General features: G+C 43.5%; 1 protein-coding gene across 3 annotated transcripts in view; it reads left to right on the forward strand.

Moving 5' to 3' along the window:
- Nucleotides 1-8,143: 8,143 nt before the first annotated feature.
- Nucleotides 8,144-20,069, forward strand: part of WWC1 (WW and C2 domain containing 1) — a 136,031-nt gene continuing 124,105 nt past the window's right edge. For 2 of the 3 annotated variants that reach the window (XM_074960668.1, XM_074960669.1), the window contains exon 1: nt 9,005-9,397. In XM_074960668.1, coding sequence (XP_074816769.1) covers nt 9,279-9,397 — 119 coding nt within the window. In that variant the 5' untranslated portion in view covers nt 9,005-9,278. Of the gene's footprint in view, nt 8,165-9,004; nt 9,398-20,069 lie in introns of those variants that run through there. The other variant, XM_074960667.1, reaches the window with a different exon arrangement.

Genomic DNA, 20,069 nt, shown 5'->3' on the forward strand with positions numbered 1-20,069 from the left:
GTGTTTAGGTTGGAACATAAGTAGATTCTTAAATAAATAGAAAACATACACCAGGCTTTGGGCAGCAACTCACTGTTTATTATATTTAGAGAGATCATAGCATTAAAATGGCTGCTGCTATCCAATAGTCTGTCAAAATGGACTATACAAAGCTACAAGCCTAGCACAACTGGGTTCCTTGGTGCTTTGAAAATACAACAATAATAGATGAAATGGCAGTGGATAGCACTGAGACAGGGAGCCAGGAACAGAACTTAAGAGTTCTGAATGCCTTGTTCTCTGCTCTTTTCTACATACAACACTTCCTTTTACATATGTAAAGAACTTACCTGTGAATCATCTCTTCCTTTTGTTTGCTTGTGTGGCAATAGTCACCTGTTTGTTTATTACTTCATAATTCAAACAGATTTTGATAATACTGAATTCCTTTGTTGTGAGTAAGAGTAGCAAAAGGGGATGAGTTACAATGCAATAAATTCCTGCTTATGTACATGCATATGTTATAATGAGCAGATAGTCTTAGGAGTTTAAAAAAAAAAGGAGCGAAAGAAAACAATGGAATAATAAATGGCTTTCACTTGAAGTTGAACATGCCTGGAAATATTTTCCTAGATATTAAAAAAAAATCCTGTTTAAAACAATACATCGAAGGCATAAATACAACTTAAACATAGTGTGCATTACAAGAGAAGACTATACTGTCTGAATACACCTGTATTCTGAGCTCACTGCTCTCCTTGTTCTTTCTCTTTTTTCCTCATCCTTCTATGTAATTTTAAAATTTTAATTGCTGCTGATCTTTTTCTGCTATAATATTACCTAGCTCTCTTATAGCACGTTTCATCTGTAGACCTCAAAGTGCTTTAGAAAGAGAGAGAAGTACCATTATACCCAATATAAAAATGATTAACTGAGGCATTTGCCCATAACAAATCAGTGGCAGAATGCAGAACAAAGCCCATGTCTCCTGACTCTCACTCCAAGTTCCTGTCTAGTGGACTCCACTTCTGTAAACTGGTTTGATTATTCGCTAATGGACTGACCTGTTCCCAGTCAAGTCAACAGTAGTTTTAGCGTAGGGACACAAGCATTCCTATTCTGGATCAAGTCAGAGGACCATCCAATCTAATATCCTGTTTCTGACAGTGGCCCGTCCTAGATGCTTCACAGGAAGCTGCAAGAAACTCCACAGTGAACAATTATGGAATATCCAATTATGGATTATTATGGAAGCTTCATCCTAACTGACTTTAGTCAGTGGCTGGTTTATGCCCTGGAGCTATGTCTTTCTATTCCCTTTAAAAGTCATTTTTAATTCCTTTCTAATGGTGATGCTCTCATTATCTACAAACAGGATACCTTTTAAAAAAAAATCTACTAAACCCTTGGCCTCAGTGATATCCAGTGTCAATGAGTTCTGCAGGTTACTCAAACTGTGTATATTTTTTTTTTAAAAAAAAAGTATTTCCTTTCATCAGTTTTAAAATTTGTTGTCTTTCAATTTCATTGAATGTCCCCTTGTTTTCCTGTTATCAGAGAAAGAAATAAGAGTGCCTTATTTACCATCTTTTATGGGTAATATGAACCTTTCAAGAGCCCAAAGGGGTCTCTCCTGGTTAATGTTTCCCCATGCCCCAGTTTTGCCTCACCAAAGAAAGAGGAGGTGGGGGGACAGGTAGGACCCAGAGGATGTTTCCCCTCAGCAGCTCAAGACAGCTGCAGCCAATCAAGGGGAGCCTATATAAACAGGCAAGCCTGGTAAAAGGTGGTTGCTGCTCTACAGAGGAAAAGGAAAGAGAAGACAAAGACATGTATATGTGTGCCACCACCACACTTGTGACCAGTAGGCGTTCAAGATGTATGTAATTTGTTTGTGGTTTAATTTCTGCTCTGAGCATTACTTTTTCAAGAGGTAGTTTCATGAGCTGAAGATTTTATGAAAGGAGTTTACTATATGGTTTAGTCCTTTTAAAATAAATTATTCTCTTCCGAAAAGGCTTCTCTTTTTCTGCAGCGGTGTTTCATATTCATGAGAAGGTTGATAAAACCAGGCACAGAACCTGTTGATATCCCTTGTAGATCTTATCATATCCCCTCAGTTTTCCTTCAAAACCAAGCAGTTCTGATATTTTGTTAGTTTGTACAGAAACTTTCCTGCACCTGTAATACTCCTAATGCCTGTCCCTGAATTTGTTTCTACTTATGCTGTCATCCTTTTTGAGGTAAGATGACCTGTTCTGAAGTAAATGCACTATTTTTTTCCCTCTCATACCTTAAGACTCCTGATGGTTGTTTGCTTCTTGACCACTAGCTTCTCCATGAGTGGTTGTTACTTTGGAACCCAGCAAAGTGTGAAAGTAGTTCAAGCTTTTCCTTACCATGAAACTATTAATCATGGATATGACTTGCCATTGTGATGTCCATTCAATTAGCTTTGTTAGGTCACTCTGCAATACCTGTCTTTATTCTAGACTAGGGCTGATGATTAATCGCAGTTAACTCACACGATTAATTCAAAAAATTAATTGTGATTAAAAAAATTAATTGCAGTGTTAAACATAGAATGCCAATTAAAATTTATTAAATATTTTGGATGTTTTTCTACATTTTCAACTATATTGATTTCTATTACAACACAGAATATAAAGTGTACAGTGCTCACTTTGTATTATTATTTCTGATTACAAATATTTGCACTGTAAAAATGATAAACAAAAGAAATGGTATTTTTCAGTTCACCTCATGCAAGTACTGTAGTGCAATCTCTTTATCATGAAAGTGTAACTTACAAATGTAGATTTTTTTGTTTTGTTACATAACTTCACTCTAAAACAAAACAAAGCAAAACTTTAGAGCCTACTAGTTCACTCAGTCCTACTTTTTTTTCAGCCAATCACTAAGACAAACAAGTTTGTTTACATTTACAGGCGATACTGCTGCCTGCTTCTTATTTACAATGCCACCTGAAAATGAGAACAGGCATCTGTACGGCACTTTTCTGCCAGATATACTAAACATCCAAATGCCCCGTCATGCTTCAGCCACCATTCCAGGGGACATGCTTCCATGCTGATGATGCTTGTTAAAAAATAATGCGTTAATTAAATTTGTGACTGAACTCCTTGGGGGAGAATTGTATGTCTGCTGCTCTGTTTTACCTGCATTCTGCTATAAATATTTCATGTTCTAGCAGTCTCGGATGAGGACCCAGCACATGCTCGTTTTAAGAACACTTTCACTGCAGGTTTGACAAAACACAAAAAAAGGTACCAATGTGAGATTTCTAAAAATAGCTGCAGCACTCGACCCATGGTTTAAGAATCTGAAGTGCCGTCCAAAATCTGAGAGGGATGAGGTATGGCACATGCTTTCAGAAGTCTTAAAAGAGCAACACTCAGATGCGGAAACTACAGGACCTGAACCATCAAAAAAAGAAAATCAACCTTCTGCTGGTTTCAGAGTAACAGCCGTTTTAGTCTGTATTCGCAAAAAGAAAAGGAGTACTTGTGGCACCTTAGAGACTAACCAATTTATTTGAGCATAAGCTTTTGTGAGCTACAGCTCACTTCATCGGATGCATACTGTGGAAAGTATAGAAGATCTTATTATATACACACAAAAAGCATGAAAAAATACCTCCTCCCACCCCACTCTCCTGCTGGTAATAGCTTATCTAAAGTGATCAATCTCCTTACAATGTGTATGATAATCAAGTTGGGCCATTTCCAGCACAAATCCAGGTTTTCTCACCCCCCCCCATATACACACAAACTCACTCTCCTGCTGGTAATAGCTTATCCAAAGTGACCACTCTCCTTACATTGTGTATGATAATCAAGGTGGGCCATTTCCAGCACAAATACAGGGTTTAACAAGAACGTCTGGGGGGCGGGGGGGAGGGTGAGATGCTGGTGGCATCTGACTGAGATGATGAAAATGAACATGCATCGGTCTGCTCTGCTTTGGATCGTTATCAAGCAGAATCTGTCATCAGGGTGGTTGAATCATGAAGGGACATATGAATCTTTAGTGCATCTGTCACATAAATACCTTGTGAGGCCGGCTACAACTGTGCTGTGACATTGCACTCTATATGATTTTATTAAAATATGCTAATGAGTTAATATAATGTAACTGGAATATGCTTCATGTAAAAGGTCTCTTGTAAGGTATCATTACAAAGCTTATAATCTACTGAGTGTATCAGAGTAGCAGCCGTGTTAGTCTGTATTCGCAAAAAGAAAAGGACTACTTGTGGCACCTTAGAGACTAACCAATTTATTTGAGTATAAGCTTTCATGAGCTACAGCTCACTGCATCCGATGAAGTGAGCTGTAGCTCACGAAAGCTTATGCTCAAATAAATTGGTTAGTCTCTAAGGTGCCACAAGTACTCCTTTTCTTTCTACGGAGTGTAGTCATCCTATTTGTATAAATGTATCACTCTTGTATCTGAAATTAGAAATATGAAATATAACTCTGAGGTCCTATTGTAGTTATGCAAAGTGTGGGCCATTAATGGTGGTTTGGAATCTTAATGGCTCCCATTAACCAGGACAATTATCCTGTAGATGGCTCTGTTTTACTTGTAAGTCTTCCAGTATACCTGTGGGCTGGAAAGTGGGTAATGAAGTCTTACAGTGACATGTGATGGATGTCACCTGAACTGGAATCCATCTTTAACCTGGTGCTTTTCCATTCAGAAGAGGGGTGGGAACCCAGAGGGACAAAGGATTCCCGCCTTATGCAAAAGATATATAAGTGGGTGAAACAGAACAAAGGAGGCGGCCATCATGAGAAATACCTTAGCTACCACCTGAGCTGGAACAAGGGCTGTACCGGGGAAAGGATTATGCCCAGACTAGGAAGGCGTCCAGTCTGTGAAAGAAACTTATTGAAACATCTCTGAGGGTGAGATTTTTATCTGTATTCACTTTTATTACTGTACTAGACTAGACTAGACTAGACAGGGTGCTGGAGTTCCAAGCTGGCAGGGAAAGCAGGGGCAGAAGTAGTCTTGGCACATCAGCTGGAAACCCCAAGGGGGTTTCTGTGATCCAGGGCATGACACGTGCCATGAGAACGCCTGTTCTCATTTTTAGGTGACATTGTAAACAAGAAGCTGGCCGTATTATCTTCTGCAAATTGCAAACAAACTTGTTTGTCTGAGCGATTGGCTGAAGTAGGACTGAGTGGACTTGTAGGCTCTAAAGTTTTACATTGTTTTATTTTTGAATGCAGTTATTTTTTGTACATAATTCTACATTTGTAAGTTCAACTTTCATCATAAAGAGATTGCACTACAGTACTTGTATTAGGTGAATACAAAAATACTATTTTGATTTTTACAATGAGAATATTTGTAATAAAAATAAATATAAAGTGAGCACTATGCATATCTTCTGTGTTGTAATTGAAATCAATATATTTGAAAATGTAGAAAACATCCATAAATATTTAAATAAATGGTATTATTATTGTTTAACATCGATTAATTTTTTTAATCGCTTGACAGCCCTATTCTAGACTAACCTATTCTTCTGTGTCCTTGACAAATTTTGCCACCTCACTGCCTTTTTCAGGTCACTAATACTAGTCCTCACACAAGCTGGGGAACCTCACAATTAACATCTGCCATATTGAAAATTCCCCATTTGTTGTTGTTTTCTCTTAACCAGTTTCTCATTCATGACAGAACACCACCTATCCGCCCTTGTGAGGGACTCTGTTGAAGGCTTTGTGAATGCCAATGAAGTGTTAGTGGATATTTGGCTAATATGCTCAATAGCTGTAGTAGGTGAGAGGTACAGCTTGCTTCATGTATCATCCTGAGCTCCTGCCGACCCCGTTGGGGTCTGCTAGGTTTGGAGTTAGGCCCTAGAACATATTTTCTATGGGGAAGGGGGTCGGGGGGAGAGAAACTTTCTACATGGAGAGATTATCATTGAAATTTCCTCCCCAAAATGTCTTTTCCTGAAGGCATAATCAGAAGAAGAGAATGAACTGGGCCTGTATATAGCACATATGAGACAATTAGAGTCTTGCATTCTGTGGCTGACAGATATATCAGGTTTAAAATACCTAGGCTCTTTCAGACCACTCAGATTTGCTCTTTATCTGTCCAAGGGCAACCTCTTCAGTAAAAAGAACAGGAGTACTTGTGGCACCTTAGAGACTAACAAATTTATTAGAGCATAAGCTTTCGTGGGTTCCTGTGTGTATACATGTCAGTCACTGAGATTCTGTTAGCATTAAATATACCATGGGACTTTTCATCAGAGCAGAGATTTGTCCCGATAGTCTTGCCTAAACGTGTCTCCTAGTAATATGAAGGTGGCAGCCGTCTCTAACAGAAGTGGGTGTATAGTTCACAGAATACGCTGGGATGAAAAGGGATGTATAAATCAAAGGAAACCTCTCTAGTGGTGAAACACAAATGGGAGAATGGGTTTCATTCCTGACACTGACTTTAATGACCACAGAGAAAACAGCTTAAGTGCTCTCATCCTCGGTTCTACCTTGCATGGGTGATGGTGTGAGTTTAATAAATGAAGTGTTTTGATATACTCAATTGGTATAAAACTGAAAGGATTAATAAATGGTATTTTACCTTAAAATGGCTACTAGCCAAAAAGTATACGTAATCTCTAGCAGACACATCAGGATGCTTTCAGCATCCCAAGAAACCTAGGCCACTACAGTGTGTGTTCAGCTTTGTGCTGTCTTCCATATACTGCTCATTGTGCCAAGCATTATTTTTCTCTCTTAGTGCACTAGGTGTGGGGGGGTGGGATCCACAAAGGGACATAGGCATTGCAATGGTGAACATCACAGCTCCTAAACTTTAGGCACTAAGAAAAAAAATCACAGGAACAGAACTACAATATGAGCTAGGCACCTATACAATGCATGAGGATAGAAAGGCAAATATAGGAATGTGATCCATAAAAGCCAGTATGTTAGGTGGGGAACTGCCTAAGCTAGCCAGTGGGAGATGCTAAGGGGGCCGTGTGTGTGTGTGTGTGTGTGTGTGTGGTGTGGTGGTGTTGTACTTAGCCCCACCCCTGTCATAGATCTAGACACCTAAGCACCACCCCCTGCAGCCGAGACTTATCTCTGCTTATCAACCCACAACCAGGAACCTCCTGCCCAGAATCAGGTGGTTTAGGTGCCTACTCTGCTGCTTGAGCAAATGAGTGAGCCTCTGCCTCGCTCCACACAAAATGGGAGGAGAGATGGTGGTGCCACCCCTTTAGCCCCGTGGTAAGAGCAATTGCCTAGGATGTGAGACCCCAGTTTTGAATCCTTCTCCCCTCTGGCAGAGAGGGGTAATTGAACCTGTCTTCCACCTCCCTGGCAAGTGCTGTAACCACTGGGCTAAAAGTTAAAGGTGGGTACCGACATGTTCGTCTCTTCCTCTCTCCCGCCCTTGATTTTGAATGGACCCAATTCAGTAAGTGGCCTCTGAGCTTGTGAACTGGATCAGGCCCTGCACGCAATTGAAGTGGCTGAACCCTACCTTTCCTGGTTTATGAATGGCTCTGGGATATAGGCAGGAGATAGGCATCTGGATGCCTAGAGAGAGAGAGGTTTCAGAGTAACAGCCGTGTTAGTCTGTATTCGCAAAAAGAAAAGGAGTACTTGTGGCACCTTAGAGACTAACCGATGAAGTGAGCTGTAGCTCACGAAAGCTTATGCTCAAATAAATTGGTTAGTCTCTAAGGTGCCACAAGTACTCCTTTTCTTTTTTTAGAGAGAGAGAGAGAGAGAGAGAGAGAGAGAGAGAGCAGTGTGCATGTCTAGAGTCTGCAACACAGGTGCCTAGGGAACTTTTACTTTTAAAACTGTAGGTGCCAGGTGAGTTTTGGTACCTAAGGGGTTCAGTGCAGGTTTTGTGGAGCCAAAACTGGGTCTTACCCGACTAAATGCTTTTATGGATCTGGGCCCTAGTTTCTCCTTTAAGCTCTCCTCTGAACAGACTGACTAAATCTACCAGCCTTAATCTACCACCCAACGCTTTATTTCTGAAAAAAGGGAGTGGAGTGTGTGGGGGGGTGGGAGGAAACCACTACTAAAAATGCCAGCCCAAGGTGATGTATTCCTCTTGTGATCAGCTGTGACTTTCTGGATTGGAATGGAAGGATTTCGATTGTAAACTCACTGGGGTAAGGGCTATGCTCCAGCTCACAACCACGTTAACCTGAGCACACGGGGAGGTCGTCAGTATTTTACAAGTGGGAAAGCTAAGGCATAGAGAGCCAAGGCCGAGGTGACACAGACGGGGAGGGAGGCAGGGAGGGAATCCTGCCGCGCAGTTCCCGGTTCTAAGCACTAGCCCAATCTGCCGAGGGGCAAGGCTAGCTTGAAACGCCCCAGCCCATCGCTGCCTGGGGGAGTAGATGCCTTGGGGCCCACCCCACCATCTTCCTGGGCAGAGGGGAGGTGCGGCTGAGGGCCCCCAGCGGTGCCCGGGGGAGGGGTGCTGAGCGCCCACGGCCGGTGCGGCTCTGTGCCCAGCCCCCAGCGCCTCTCCGCCTGGGCAGAGGGAGGCGCTGTGCTGTGCCCACCCCCGTGCCCTGGGCAGGGGGAGGCGCCTGCCTCCGGTGCACCGTGTTTACAGTAGCAGCGGCGGCAGCTCCGCGGGGGCAGCGCTTTTACCTGCATTACAGTAGCACCTGGAAGCGTGAGGCGAGCCCCGCGCTCCCCGGGGCCGGGCCGCATCGAACCCGGGCGGGCAGCGGCAGGGCGCGGGGCCCCTTCAAGGAAGCAGCTCCGCCGGCGGAGGCGCCGGTGCCAGGCTGGGCCGGGAGCGGGAGGAGAGGAGCCACCCCCAGGCCCCGGGCACTCGCCGGGCTGCAGTAGCCGAGCGGAAAATGGAGGCTTGAGGGGAGCCGCCGCCTCGGGGCGCTGGACAGCGCTGGGGAGCCTGTGCCGGTGATCGCCTGGCACCGCCCTGCCCCCTCCCCAGCACCGGGCACCTAGCACCGCCCTGCCCCAGCGCCGGGCACCTAGCACCGCCCTGCCCCAGCGCCGGGCACCTGGGACCGCCCGGCGCCGCCTTGCATCGCCCGTTGGCCCCCCGAGCGGAGGATGTGACTCCCGCCGGTTCCTCCTTGCAGCGGCTGGGCGGATCGGTGCTGCCCGCGGAGCTCTGGGCCTGGCAAGGGACGGGGATCCTCGCCCACCCCTCCCGCTCTCTTCCCCCCACCAGCTCCTTCTGCTCTTGCGAGGACCAGGGGCTGAGCTCTTTATGGGGCAGTTCAACCCGGCCTGGAGAAGATGCCAAGGAAGGAGCTACCTTTGCCAGAGGGCTGGGAAGAAGCCCGGGACTTCGATGGGAAAGTGTATTATATCGACCACATCAACAAAACCACCAGCTGGATCGACCCGAGAGACAGGTATGAGGCCGGACCGGTTTGACGCCCTCGCTGCCTTTCAGGGAAGCCAGGCAGGTGCAGGGAGAGAGGTGTCTGTTCACCCAGCCACCGCCTGCCCTTGGGCCGGAGGGAAGAGGCAGTGCAGGAGCACAAACAAAGAGCCTGATGCTAACGGGGGACCTTCTTGAGACCTAAACTGGGCTCACTGGACTTCCCCGACAGCCGGCCCAGGAGATAGCTGTGTTTGCTCAGCGTGTGTTGCTTCAGTTGCCAATGGCGCAGACCAAAGAGGCTTTATTACCAAGATTTGTAGAGCACCCAGCACTGGGTGCACGTTTATATGGCTTGGATTACTTTGATTTACCCCCCCAAACCACTTCTCTTTCTATGGGGAGGGTGCTCGCACCACCGTAGGATATACCGGTAAAAGCTCAGTGTTAGGGGACCAGCAAAAAGAGGCTGGAGAAAGTGATGTAGCTAGCTTGAATTTTGCTTGATCCCCACAATTTTTTGTCAGGGCACTGCTAGGTTGCAGCTTGACTCATAATAGCTTTCACATTGGGGGGAATGAATATACCAGACCATATTTTCTGGTGCTAATCTGCTACTCCTGGATAAGGTTTTTAGTAAACAAGTGATTTGGTTTTGGTTGATGAATAAATGCATTGATCAACCATATTTATGTGTTGATCCTGACTGGCACTTCTAAATGCTTTTCTCATACAAATTAAAATGGTTAGGACTAAATCCTAAATTCTCTGTACCTCCTTCAATGTGTGGTATGGGGACTTTAGATTCATAGGTGTGTGTGTTGCCACCTCTGCTGAGGAAAGGCTAATACACACAGCTGAGGTTTAATTGAATAATATCAACATCTTACATTACTCAGTCATATGTATCCCGGAAAGAGGACCTTTACTGTTTTAAATGTTTTCATGCTGCCCCTCAACTTAAAGGAAGACCACCCCATCCCAAGCCCGCAGTTTGACTCCATTGAGATGATTATAGTCTTTGATGGAAGAGGGGATTTCCACTCCTGTAACTTTGGCTACTAAGAGCCCTGCTTATAATGTTCTTTTTGCCCTCTAATTATAAAAAGTGACTTTTTAAAGTTTTGATCCTTAAATACACCATGATAATATCTGACTATATAAAGTGTGACTTGGGGAGTTTACCTTGGAATGTCCTGGTTCCTTTAAATTTGTCAAACTATTAACATTCTGCAATTTTGGGCCACATTCTTCCCTAGTTAGACAGGTGCAACCTGACTGATTGCCTTTATTATTTTTGCACTGCTGACACTCAGAGTTGACTTTAGCCTTTTGTTTAAGTGTGTTAAACAGTGGAGAGCTAAGTGGCAGTGTAACAGCTACTTGGTAACCATTAGAGTGTTAATGAAAGTGAGAGACATCCCTTGGCTGATGTCATGACCTTCTAATTGTCCTGTATACTATAGTCAACCTTTTGCCCAGCTCCAAAAGCACCCCTTGCTTGAAGAGTTGTCAAAGATCTGTTTTGGTGTGCTAGTAATAGTCCTCTTATATGTCTACCCTTCGAACTAATTTAAAATACATAAAGCCACCACCTTATTCTCGCTCTCTTTTTTTAAAAATCTATTTACAACCTGCCTCTGTCATGATGTCTAGAAATCATTTCTGTCCGGCATTGGTAGGGAAAGTGGTCAGCTGAACTGTTTTTCGTTTTCCTCAGCCTTCCATCAATCCCTCAAACCTAGACTGTAAATTTTCTGTGGCAGGGACTATCTTTGTTACATGATGTACAGTGCCTAGCACAATGGGGTTCTGATCCTTGATTGGGATTTCTAAGTGGTATTACAAATATTTGGGGGAAGGGTCCTTGTTCTGGCTTTTGTTTCCAATTTCATACTTTTCAGATAAGTGTCTTGTCCCCTTTGTTACTTCAGTGCTCTTGCAGATCTGACATGCAAGCTATTGTTGTTATCAAACATATTGAGATCACTCTTGCTATTTGTATTGTGGTGACATCCAAAGAATCCAGTCAGGATTGGTATCTAATTGTGATGTACTCTACAAACACATAGTGACTATAGGGCAGGGACAAACGATCTAAGATCAGTGGTGATATTACTATATTATATTATACTAGTGCTATACTATAGCACATTCTAGGTTTTGGCCCGTCTCTTTAAAACAAATATCATGACCTACATTCCCATAGATTATTCATGGAGTCATTCATCTCCCACAGTGCTTTTCTTTTCATTCGTTTGTCTCCTTGTACACCTCTACCCCGATATAACGCTGTTCTTGGGAGCCAAAAAATCTTACAGCGTTATAGGTGAAACCGTGTTATATCGAACTTGCTTTGATCCACCGGAGTGCGCAGCCCTGCCTGCCCGGAGCGCTGCTTTACTGCGTTATATCCGAATTCATGTTGTATGGGGTCATGTTATATCAGGGTAGAGGTGTATTACTCTTCAGCTTCCTTCTTGACCCTCTTTGCTCTGATGTGTGCACTATTCTTGTGTTGATCATTATTATAAATTACACTCAAGGTATTAAAAGCACCTGCCATGCATGCACCATACCAGTTACAGACTTAAGGAGACAAACATTTGAAAAGTAAGCCTCTTTTTAAAATTTTACAGTTAAAATTAGCAGCATATGATCAATTCAGTTTTCTTTCTAAACTATGGAAAAGTCACTGAAACTGTCAATTATACTTTAGGAGGAGATATAGGGTGAGGGGAGACAGAGAATGTTAACAAATTTTAATTACTTGTATGTTTACTGCAACTGAAGAAGGGAACTGTGCCTCAAATACTGTGTTAAAATTTCTAAATGCAATAGTGATCTACATCTATAAAATGTCACACTCTGTACTTTGATGAATTTCAGGATTCTCTGACTTAATGAAACTCATTGTTTTTTTAGATGGTCATAGTCTAAAACAATTGTAACAAGCACAAGGTGTTACAGAATGCTCCTGTAATAATTTTAAATAGTTAAACGGAGTAAGTCTCTTAAGAGAGTCTGTCTTGTTATGTGATAATTTACAGGTCTGGTTTTAGCTAACTTTTTAAATTGATTATTTCCCCCTCCCCCAGCAATTGATTCTTTGTATCAGTTTTCTATTATATTTGTCAGGCTGTCAGTGCCCACACATTTGTTTGATTCTAGCTGTTATTCATCTGACAGCCAAATGTTTGTTAGCCATGAGAATGAATGATTTGTCCAGTTCCTAACTTTACAGGATTTCAGGGAGCAGCTGCATTCCAGGAGTAGTCTTTTGTATGCACCCTTATTCTTCTAATGAAACTAAAAACAAACCAAAAATCTGTTAGCACTAGTGAGGACTAATAGATTAACAAACCTATTGGAGCATACCCACTTCATTGGATGCATGTATTCACCCACTAAAGCTTATGCTCCAATACGTCTGTGAGTCTGTAAGGTGCCATAGGACTCTTTGCCGCTTCTACCGATCCAGACTAACACGGCTACCCCTCTGATAGTTTGTAAATAGTCACTATTTTTTTTTTTTTTTGGTGTGTGTGTGTGTGCGGAGGTCTTTTGTGCAGCAAAAAGGCAGAGCTATTATATAAAAAAGTGATTTGTTGTAAAACAACAGATTGCAGTGGATATGGTGGCAGATATGACTTAAAACTCCTTTTTGAACTCATTTCCTTCAAATTGGCCAGATTTCAAGTTGACAATGCCCATATAATATCTGGTCAATTCATTCAGTGAGACACAACTGGTAACTAAAGATAAGAGATTCAACTTTTAAAGCTTCCCTAAATCTCTCTTTCCAGTTTAATTTAGTGTAAAGAAATATGATTAGGGATACTGTATTGGGCAGTGCTTAAGTTTGTCTATATAGTTTTTGTTATATTAGTTGATGTTGGATTTGTAGTTAGACATGTTTTGTGTTAACTGAAGCTTGTTAAATGAATTATTGCAGGAGTGTGTCTGGGTGCAGACATAATGGAACACCGGGAAACTTTAGATACTTAGGAGAAGTGACTGGCAGAAAGTGGGTTCTATAATCATCTAAGAATCAGCTGAACTACCAGAGTTGATTGTATCAACTGAAATTATCCAATTTAACTGTAGAATAGAATCTTTGGCAAATTTTTTCAACAGTCTATCATTCTCCTGTCCATTAGAAGTATGGTGTCAGAGCATCTTCTTGCTTATATGTATAAACAGACCTAAATGATGTATGACAGCACCAGAAGGATTCAGAAGTTCGCTCTCATGCTGAATAGAATGAGCCAAAAATTGTATGGTGTGCTGCAAGAGACCTGCCTTCAAAAGCTGACCTGAATTTCAAAGCCCTGAAGGCTTCTGTAGCCTTTAAAGTGAGGAGGAAGGATGGTCTAACTCAGGAGTTCTCAAACTTCATTGCACCGCAACCCCCTTTTGACAATAAAAATTACTACATGACCCCAGGAGTGGGGACCGAAGCCTGCGCCCTACCGCCCCAGGTGGGGAGGCCAAAGCCAAAGTCCAAAGGCTTCAGCCCCGGATAGGACACCTGTAACCTCAGCCCCTACATGCAGGGCTTCTGGGACACCTGTAACCTCAGCCCCTACATGCAGTGCTGAAGCCCTTAGGGTTCAGCCCCAGGCGGTGGAGCTCAGGCTTGGACTTGGGCTTTGGCTCTGAGTGGTGGGGCTTGGGCCCGTGGCCCCAGCAAGTCTAACGCCAGCCCTGGCGACCCCATAAAAAGGGTTTGCGACCCACTTTGGGACCTGACCCACAGTTTGAGAACCACTGGTCTAACTTATTGCTTTGAGCCTCAGTTTTGCTGTGGCCTGTGTTATAATGTTCCTTTCTGCCTTGAGTCCATAGCTTTGGTCAGCACAGACACAAGTGTGAGGGATCCACGTCTGCTTTCTCAATTGGCCTCAATGCATTGCAGAAAGAGAAGGATGTATAATAAGGGTGGGCAAACTTTTTGGCCTGAGGGCCACATCTGGGAATAGAAATTGTATGATGGGCCATGAATACTAAAAAAAATTGGGGTTGGGGTGCGGGAGGGGTGAGGGCTCTGGTTGGGGGTGCGGGATCTGGGGTGGGGCAGGAAATAAGGAGTTCAGGGTGAGGGAGGGACTCTGGGCTGGGGCTGGGGATGAGGAGTTTCAGGTGTAGGAGGCTGCTCCGGGCTGGGATGAGTGTTTCGGAGGGCGGGAGGGGGATCAGGGCTGGGGCAGGGGGTTGGGGTGTGGGAAGGGGTGCAGGCTCTGGCTGGGGGTGCGGGCTCTGGGGTGGGGCTGGGGATGAGGGGTTTGGGGTGCAGGATGGTGGTCTGGGCTGGGACCAAGGGGTTGGAGTGGGGGACGGGGATCAGGGCAGGGGGTTGGGGTACAAGGGGAGACTCAGGGGTGCAGGCTCTGGGCTATGCTTACCTCAAGCGGCACCTGGATGCAGCTGCATATCCCTTCTCCAGCTCCGACCCAGAGGTGCGGCCAGGCGGCTCTGCACGCTGCTCTGTCTACAGGTACCACCTCTGCAGCTCCCATTGGCTGTGGTTCCCGGCCAATAGAAGCTGCGAGGGCAGTGCTTGGGGCAGGGGCAGCACGAAGAGTGGAGCCACCGGCCAGCCCCCACGCGTAGGAGCCAGAGAGGGGCCATGCCGCTGCTTCTGGGAGCTGCGTGGAGCGGTCCCCGACCTGCTAACCAGCTGGAGTGGGGCAAACCCCCCAGACTCCGGTCCCCAGCGGGAGCTCGAGGGTTGGATTAAAACGGCTGGATTGCTGGATCTGGCTCGCAGGCCGTAGTTTGCCCACCTGGGTATATAAGGAATGGAAGAACTTTTGAAAACTCCTGTTTTGAGCTTATAGGACAAAGATTAAGAAAAAACAACTATAATAAATTGCTTGTATGTTGCATGTATGGCATCATTTTAGTAGCATACAAATGTTGTACAATACAAATATTTTGCAATGCAAATATCTTAATGTATACAAACAGTGGATGTTCACATGATGGTAAATCTTCTCTTCCCCCGTTAACATAAGTTTTAGACTAGAAAGCTGTCAGGCATTTCTAATGGCCTGCTAAATTACTTCACCTAGTCAAGTGGTTTAGTCACAGTGTGTTTCTGCAACATGAAGTTGAAGTAGCTACTTATTTATGAAACTATGAATGATGAATTCTGTCCTTAGGGCTAATTCAGGATTAGGCTTCCTACAGACTGGTGTTCCAGAGACCTGCATTATTCAATAATGCATGTTCCTGAAACGATCGCATTTTCTGAGTGACAGCTTTCTTTGTGCTGATGCAGACCACTCAGCACACATCTTAATACAATGGAGCTAGAATTCTCATGGTCATTTTTCTTATGCAGAAGACACACCTGCATAGTAATTTAGGCCCTAGGTTTTAGGCTGTTTTTATGATTACTGCTTCATTTTTACATAAGATAAGAGCAAAATCCGAGAAACATGATAGTTCAGGCTGGTATCTGATCTCAAACTTAGCTGTAAATCAGGAATTGCACCAGTACAGAATTTGAGACAAGAACCTCACTCATCTTTATAGAATAGAGAAGAGTGCTTTGATTCCAACAAAGGTATTGTCCCTGGATCCTGCTAGGGAAATGGGGGTATAGCTCCATCTTTGGAACCTATGGCTAGCTGGAGTCTGATCAAGTCTGAAACCCCCTTCCCCTCTGGAATGGAGGAGCATGTTCCCCACTGCCTTCTCCAATTTTAGGTCCTCACCACAGTAAATATTTCTATGCATTCATGCCATGGTATGGCTCACAGTCTTCCAAGGTTACCTCAGAATGAAATCGACTGAACTCTGATCACTAAGCAGTGAAAACTGGTAAGATTCTGGCCGGTTCTCACTTTTCTGCAGCAAAGCTGCAATAAGCATCAGAGGCATTAGAACTCTCTGTAGACTCTGGAATGCAACAAACATCAGTTAGCCTTCCAAATGTGGAGTATAATCTCTGCAGTCCTAAAGGCTAGAAAACCTTATAAATTGAGAGTTTAGATTTTGCAGAAGTTGACGTTTGGCTGGGATAGCTTTCTACTCCAAGTTCAAATGGATTTCCAAACCTTGGTTATATGAGCCTACAGAACAGTTAACTCTTCTGAAAAGGAATAGAGCTTCCAGGAGGAGTACATGACTAATAGAAGAAAGATGCCATTTAGGGAAAATGTAGAAGTTTTATTCGCTACAGTTTGAATTTTCTTGTACAGGGATTAAGATTGAAACAAATCCTTAGAATTTAGGAGTTATAGTTTTGAAAATGCTGGCTATGGAAGGGTTAGACCCAGTATGTATCTATAGATTGCAATAGCCTGCATGTAAATACATTTTTCAGGTTTGGTGTGATACTTCAGTGTGTCTTAGCTCCTCTGTTTGGTTTTACTTTTGAAACAAAATTTCACAGCCATAAGTATAGCTCCGTGATTCACTGTCCATCTCTGCTATTGGCAGCTCAGTGCATTAATCTGCTTCAGTGGAATGCAATTAAATTTAGCTAACTAAAATGTGAAAGCTCTCCAAATGCCTCAAAATAAAAGGGCAATGAGAAGCACAAACAACAAATAATGGTGCCGTGCTGATTTGCAAATGAAAACCAATAGTGTAAGAAGGAAAAATCTCAAAGATGTGGGGCATTTCTTCTCTGCTTTTGTTCCGTATCCAGACTACTTTCAGCATGCATACTGGAAGAAAGAAATGTGGTTTATGCAGCTGCAGGCTTTCATAACCTAATGCCTGCTGTTGCCCTTTTTTATTGGTAGCCAGCCAAATACCCAGTTGTAGTTATGTGAATCTGTTTCCCTCTCACATATACACTCTCCAAAGATAGTTGTTAAATTCATTATAAAGAGCAGTCTGTTTAAGATACTGCTAAGAGCCAGAGTACAGATTTCACAGGATTCTAGTCTAGCCCTGACTGTGTGGGTGATAAAGGGAACTGAAGACCCTTTCCTTTTCTCTATGAGTTTTGTGTTGTGTTCTTCAAGTACTGTGCTTGAATACATTTGTTATTTTTTTTTCAGAGCAGTAGGGTTGAATGGGTTTGTACTGTACATGTGTATGTGTGTACACACATGCTTGAAGGGGGAGGATGGAAAGCAGAATTATTGAGGCATTTAAGACTTTGTTTAAACTAGAAACACTGAATCTTACAAGATGAACTGAATGTAATTGGTTAGGAGGTGCTTCTAATTGAAGCAAGTCAGTGAATCAGAGCTTGAATGGGGAGCTAAAATCAATTTAATCTCTTCAGTCATGTAAATCAAACTTTCTTTTGCTTATCTACGACTAACAAGACAAACCCTACATTGGAATTTGTGATCATTTTATGTGGTTGCAAAGACTACCTGTAGTACAGTATGGTTCTGTTTTTAGTTGAGTGTTAACACTGTCATATATGGGTTGGGGGAGGGGCATTACTGTTAAGCATGTATCGCACAGTTTACCCTCTGAAGTATACTGCTATGGCTTTCATCTTAACTATAGTAGCCTCTGTCACTAGTTTTGTTTCAGTATGAGAAAAGCCTTGTTTTTTTCTCCTGTGTTAGATTGATATTAAATAGGCTGCATTGCTTGCCTAGCCTCCTCATTGATCTCACAGCATGGCCAACTGACAAGGTATATCCGCTTTATTATATAAATATTAGTATTAAACAAGAGTGTGAGCTGAAATATCAAAAATATTTCAATTCTGAGAGAGCTTCACTAAACTGAAGGAGGATGGGTATAAGGACAAATCTTTCCTGTCCCCAACGGGGAAGTATATGTGTAACTCAGATGAAAGCTGCTGAAACGTGATTCTTTTCCAGACAGGTCCTTGCTTATTCTTAACTCTTGCATTAAGAAATTAATAGCAATGTGCACCATGGTCATATGGTAAATTGCAGGGAAGGCATAAGCATTTGTCTCTGTCTAGAAACTTAGCCCTGGTCTATGCTACAAATTTATGTCGGTATATCTACGTTGCTCAGGAGTGTGGAAAATCCACACCCCTGAGTGACATAGTTATGCTGACCTAACCTGCAGTGTAGACAGCACTTTGTCCACAGGAGGGCTTCTCCCATCGACATAGCTACTGCCTCCCAGGGATGTGGAGTACCTATGCTGACAGACGGAGATAGCATCTTCACTAAGTGCTACAGTGCCTGTGCCCCTGCAGCACTGTAAGTATAGATCAGTATAGACTACTTAGTTGTAGTCTGGAGAAAAAATATCTCCTTCCCGGATCCTTAATTTGTCATCAGTGACATTACTATAAAATACTCCCTCCAAGAGAACATTTCTCTTCCTTGCCTATTTATCTCCAGGAGATGATGCCTAAAAACTTCTTGATTAAATCTTTAGTCAGGTATTATACTACATCTCATTAGACATCTCTTTGGTTAAAACACAGAGTGACACTTTGGAAACTTTTTGATACATCTCATTTTAAAGAAAAGGAGTACTTGTGGCACCTTAGAGACTAACCAATTTATTTGAGCATGAGCTTTCATGAGCTACAGCTATAGCTCACGAAAGCTCATGCTCAAATAAATTGGTTAGTCTCTAAGGTGCCACAAGTACTCCTTTTCTTTTTGCGAATACAGACTAACACGGCTGTTACTCTGAAACCTCTCATTTTAAAGAACTCCACTGCTATGAGAGCACTAATATATTTTTGGAAACTTTTGCATCAGCCAACTTCAAGACTTTGCTAGAAGAGTTACTTTATCTGATATCCTCAAGAAAAAGCTTGCTACTGGTAGTCAACTCAAATATGGTTGAAGCTCTAGAAAGATCTGTCTTGTATCCAGACTTCACATTAAAATGTTTGACCAGTGGCCGATTTAGAGTTAGTGGGGCCCTGTGTGCAGCTTCTTTTTCAGCCGCCCCCGCTCCCCGCCCCCCCCCCCAAGGACCCAGCCAAGAAAACGAACATTCTTTCTTATCTCCCCCCTATTTTTCATTCTTTTTTTCTTCATCCTCATCCTATAATGTCAAGTAAATGAAAATAAAGTGAGGTACCTTGATTGGGTCAGGGGGTTGGGGTGCAGGAGCGGGGGCAGGGTGCAGGCTCTGGGAGGAAGTTTGAGTGCTGGGTGCTGGCTCTGGGCTAGGGCAGGGGGTTGGGGTGTGGGAGTGGGGCAGTGCTTACCTTGGGTGGTGTGGCTCCAGCACACACCCCCCTCTGGCAGCGGCTCCTAGGTAAGGAAGGCCAGGGGGTCTCTGCGTGCCGCTGCCCGCAGGTGCTGCCCCCACACCTACCATTGGATGCAATTCTCAGCCAATGTGAGCGTGGAGTTGGCACTTGGGGCATGAGCAGTGTGTGTGGAGACACCCCCACCCCAGGGGCTGCAGGGACATGCCAGCCACTTCTGGGAATGAAGTGGCATGGAGGGAGGGAAGCAGAGCGGGCACGGAGCGATCTTAGCCCTGCTGCTGCACATGTCTATGCGCTCCTTGAGGGGAGGGGGCCAGCAGGTCTCCGTGCACTGTCAGCAAAAAAAACAGAATGGTCAAGGTGAACATATCTGGGCAAGATGACTGTTAGTATGTTTGCTAGCACACTGACAAAAATTTTAGTATCCATGTTAATTAGAGAAATAGATCGGTATAACGCATAGTTGTTAAGCTCTTTTCCTTCTTAGGAATGACCACATTTTTGTCTCTTTTCATGAATCTGGAATCTCGTTCCCCTGCAATATCCCATTAAACAATTCCGTTGAAAT

Source organism: Natator depressus, chromosome 8, assembly GCF_965152275.1.
Source record: "Natator depressus isolate rNatDep1 chromosome 8, rNatDep2.hap1, whole genome shotgun sequence".
In the NCBI taxonomy this organism is placed as follows: Eukaryota; Metazoa; Chordata; order Testudines; family Cheloniidae; genus Natator; species Natator depressus.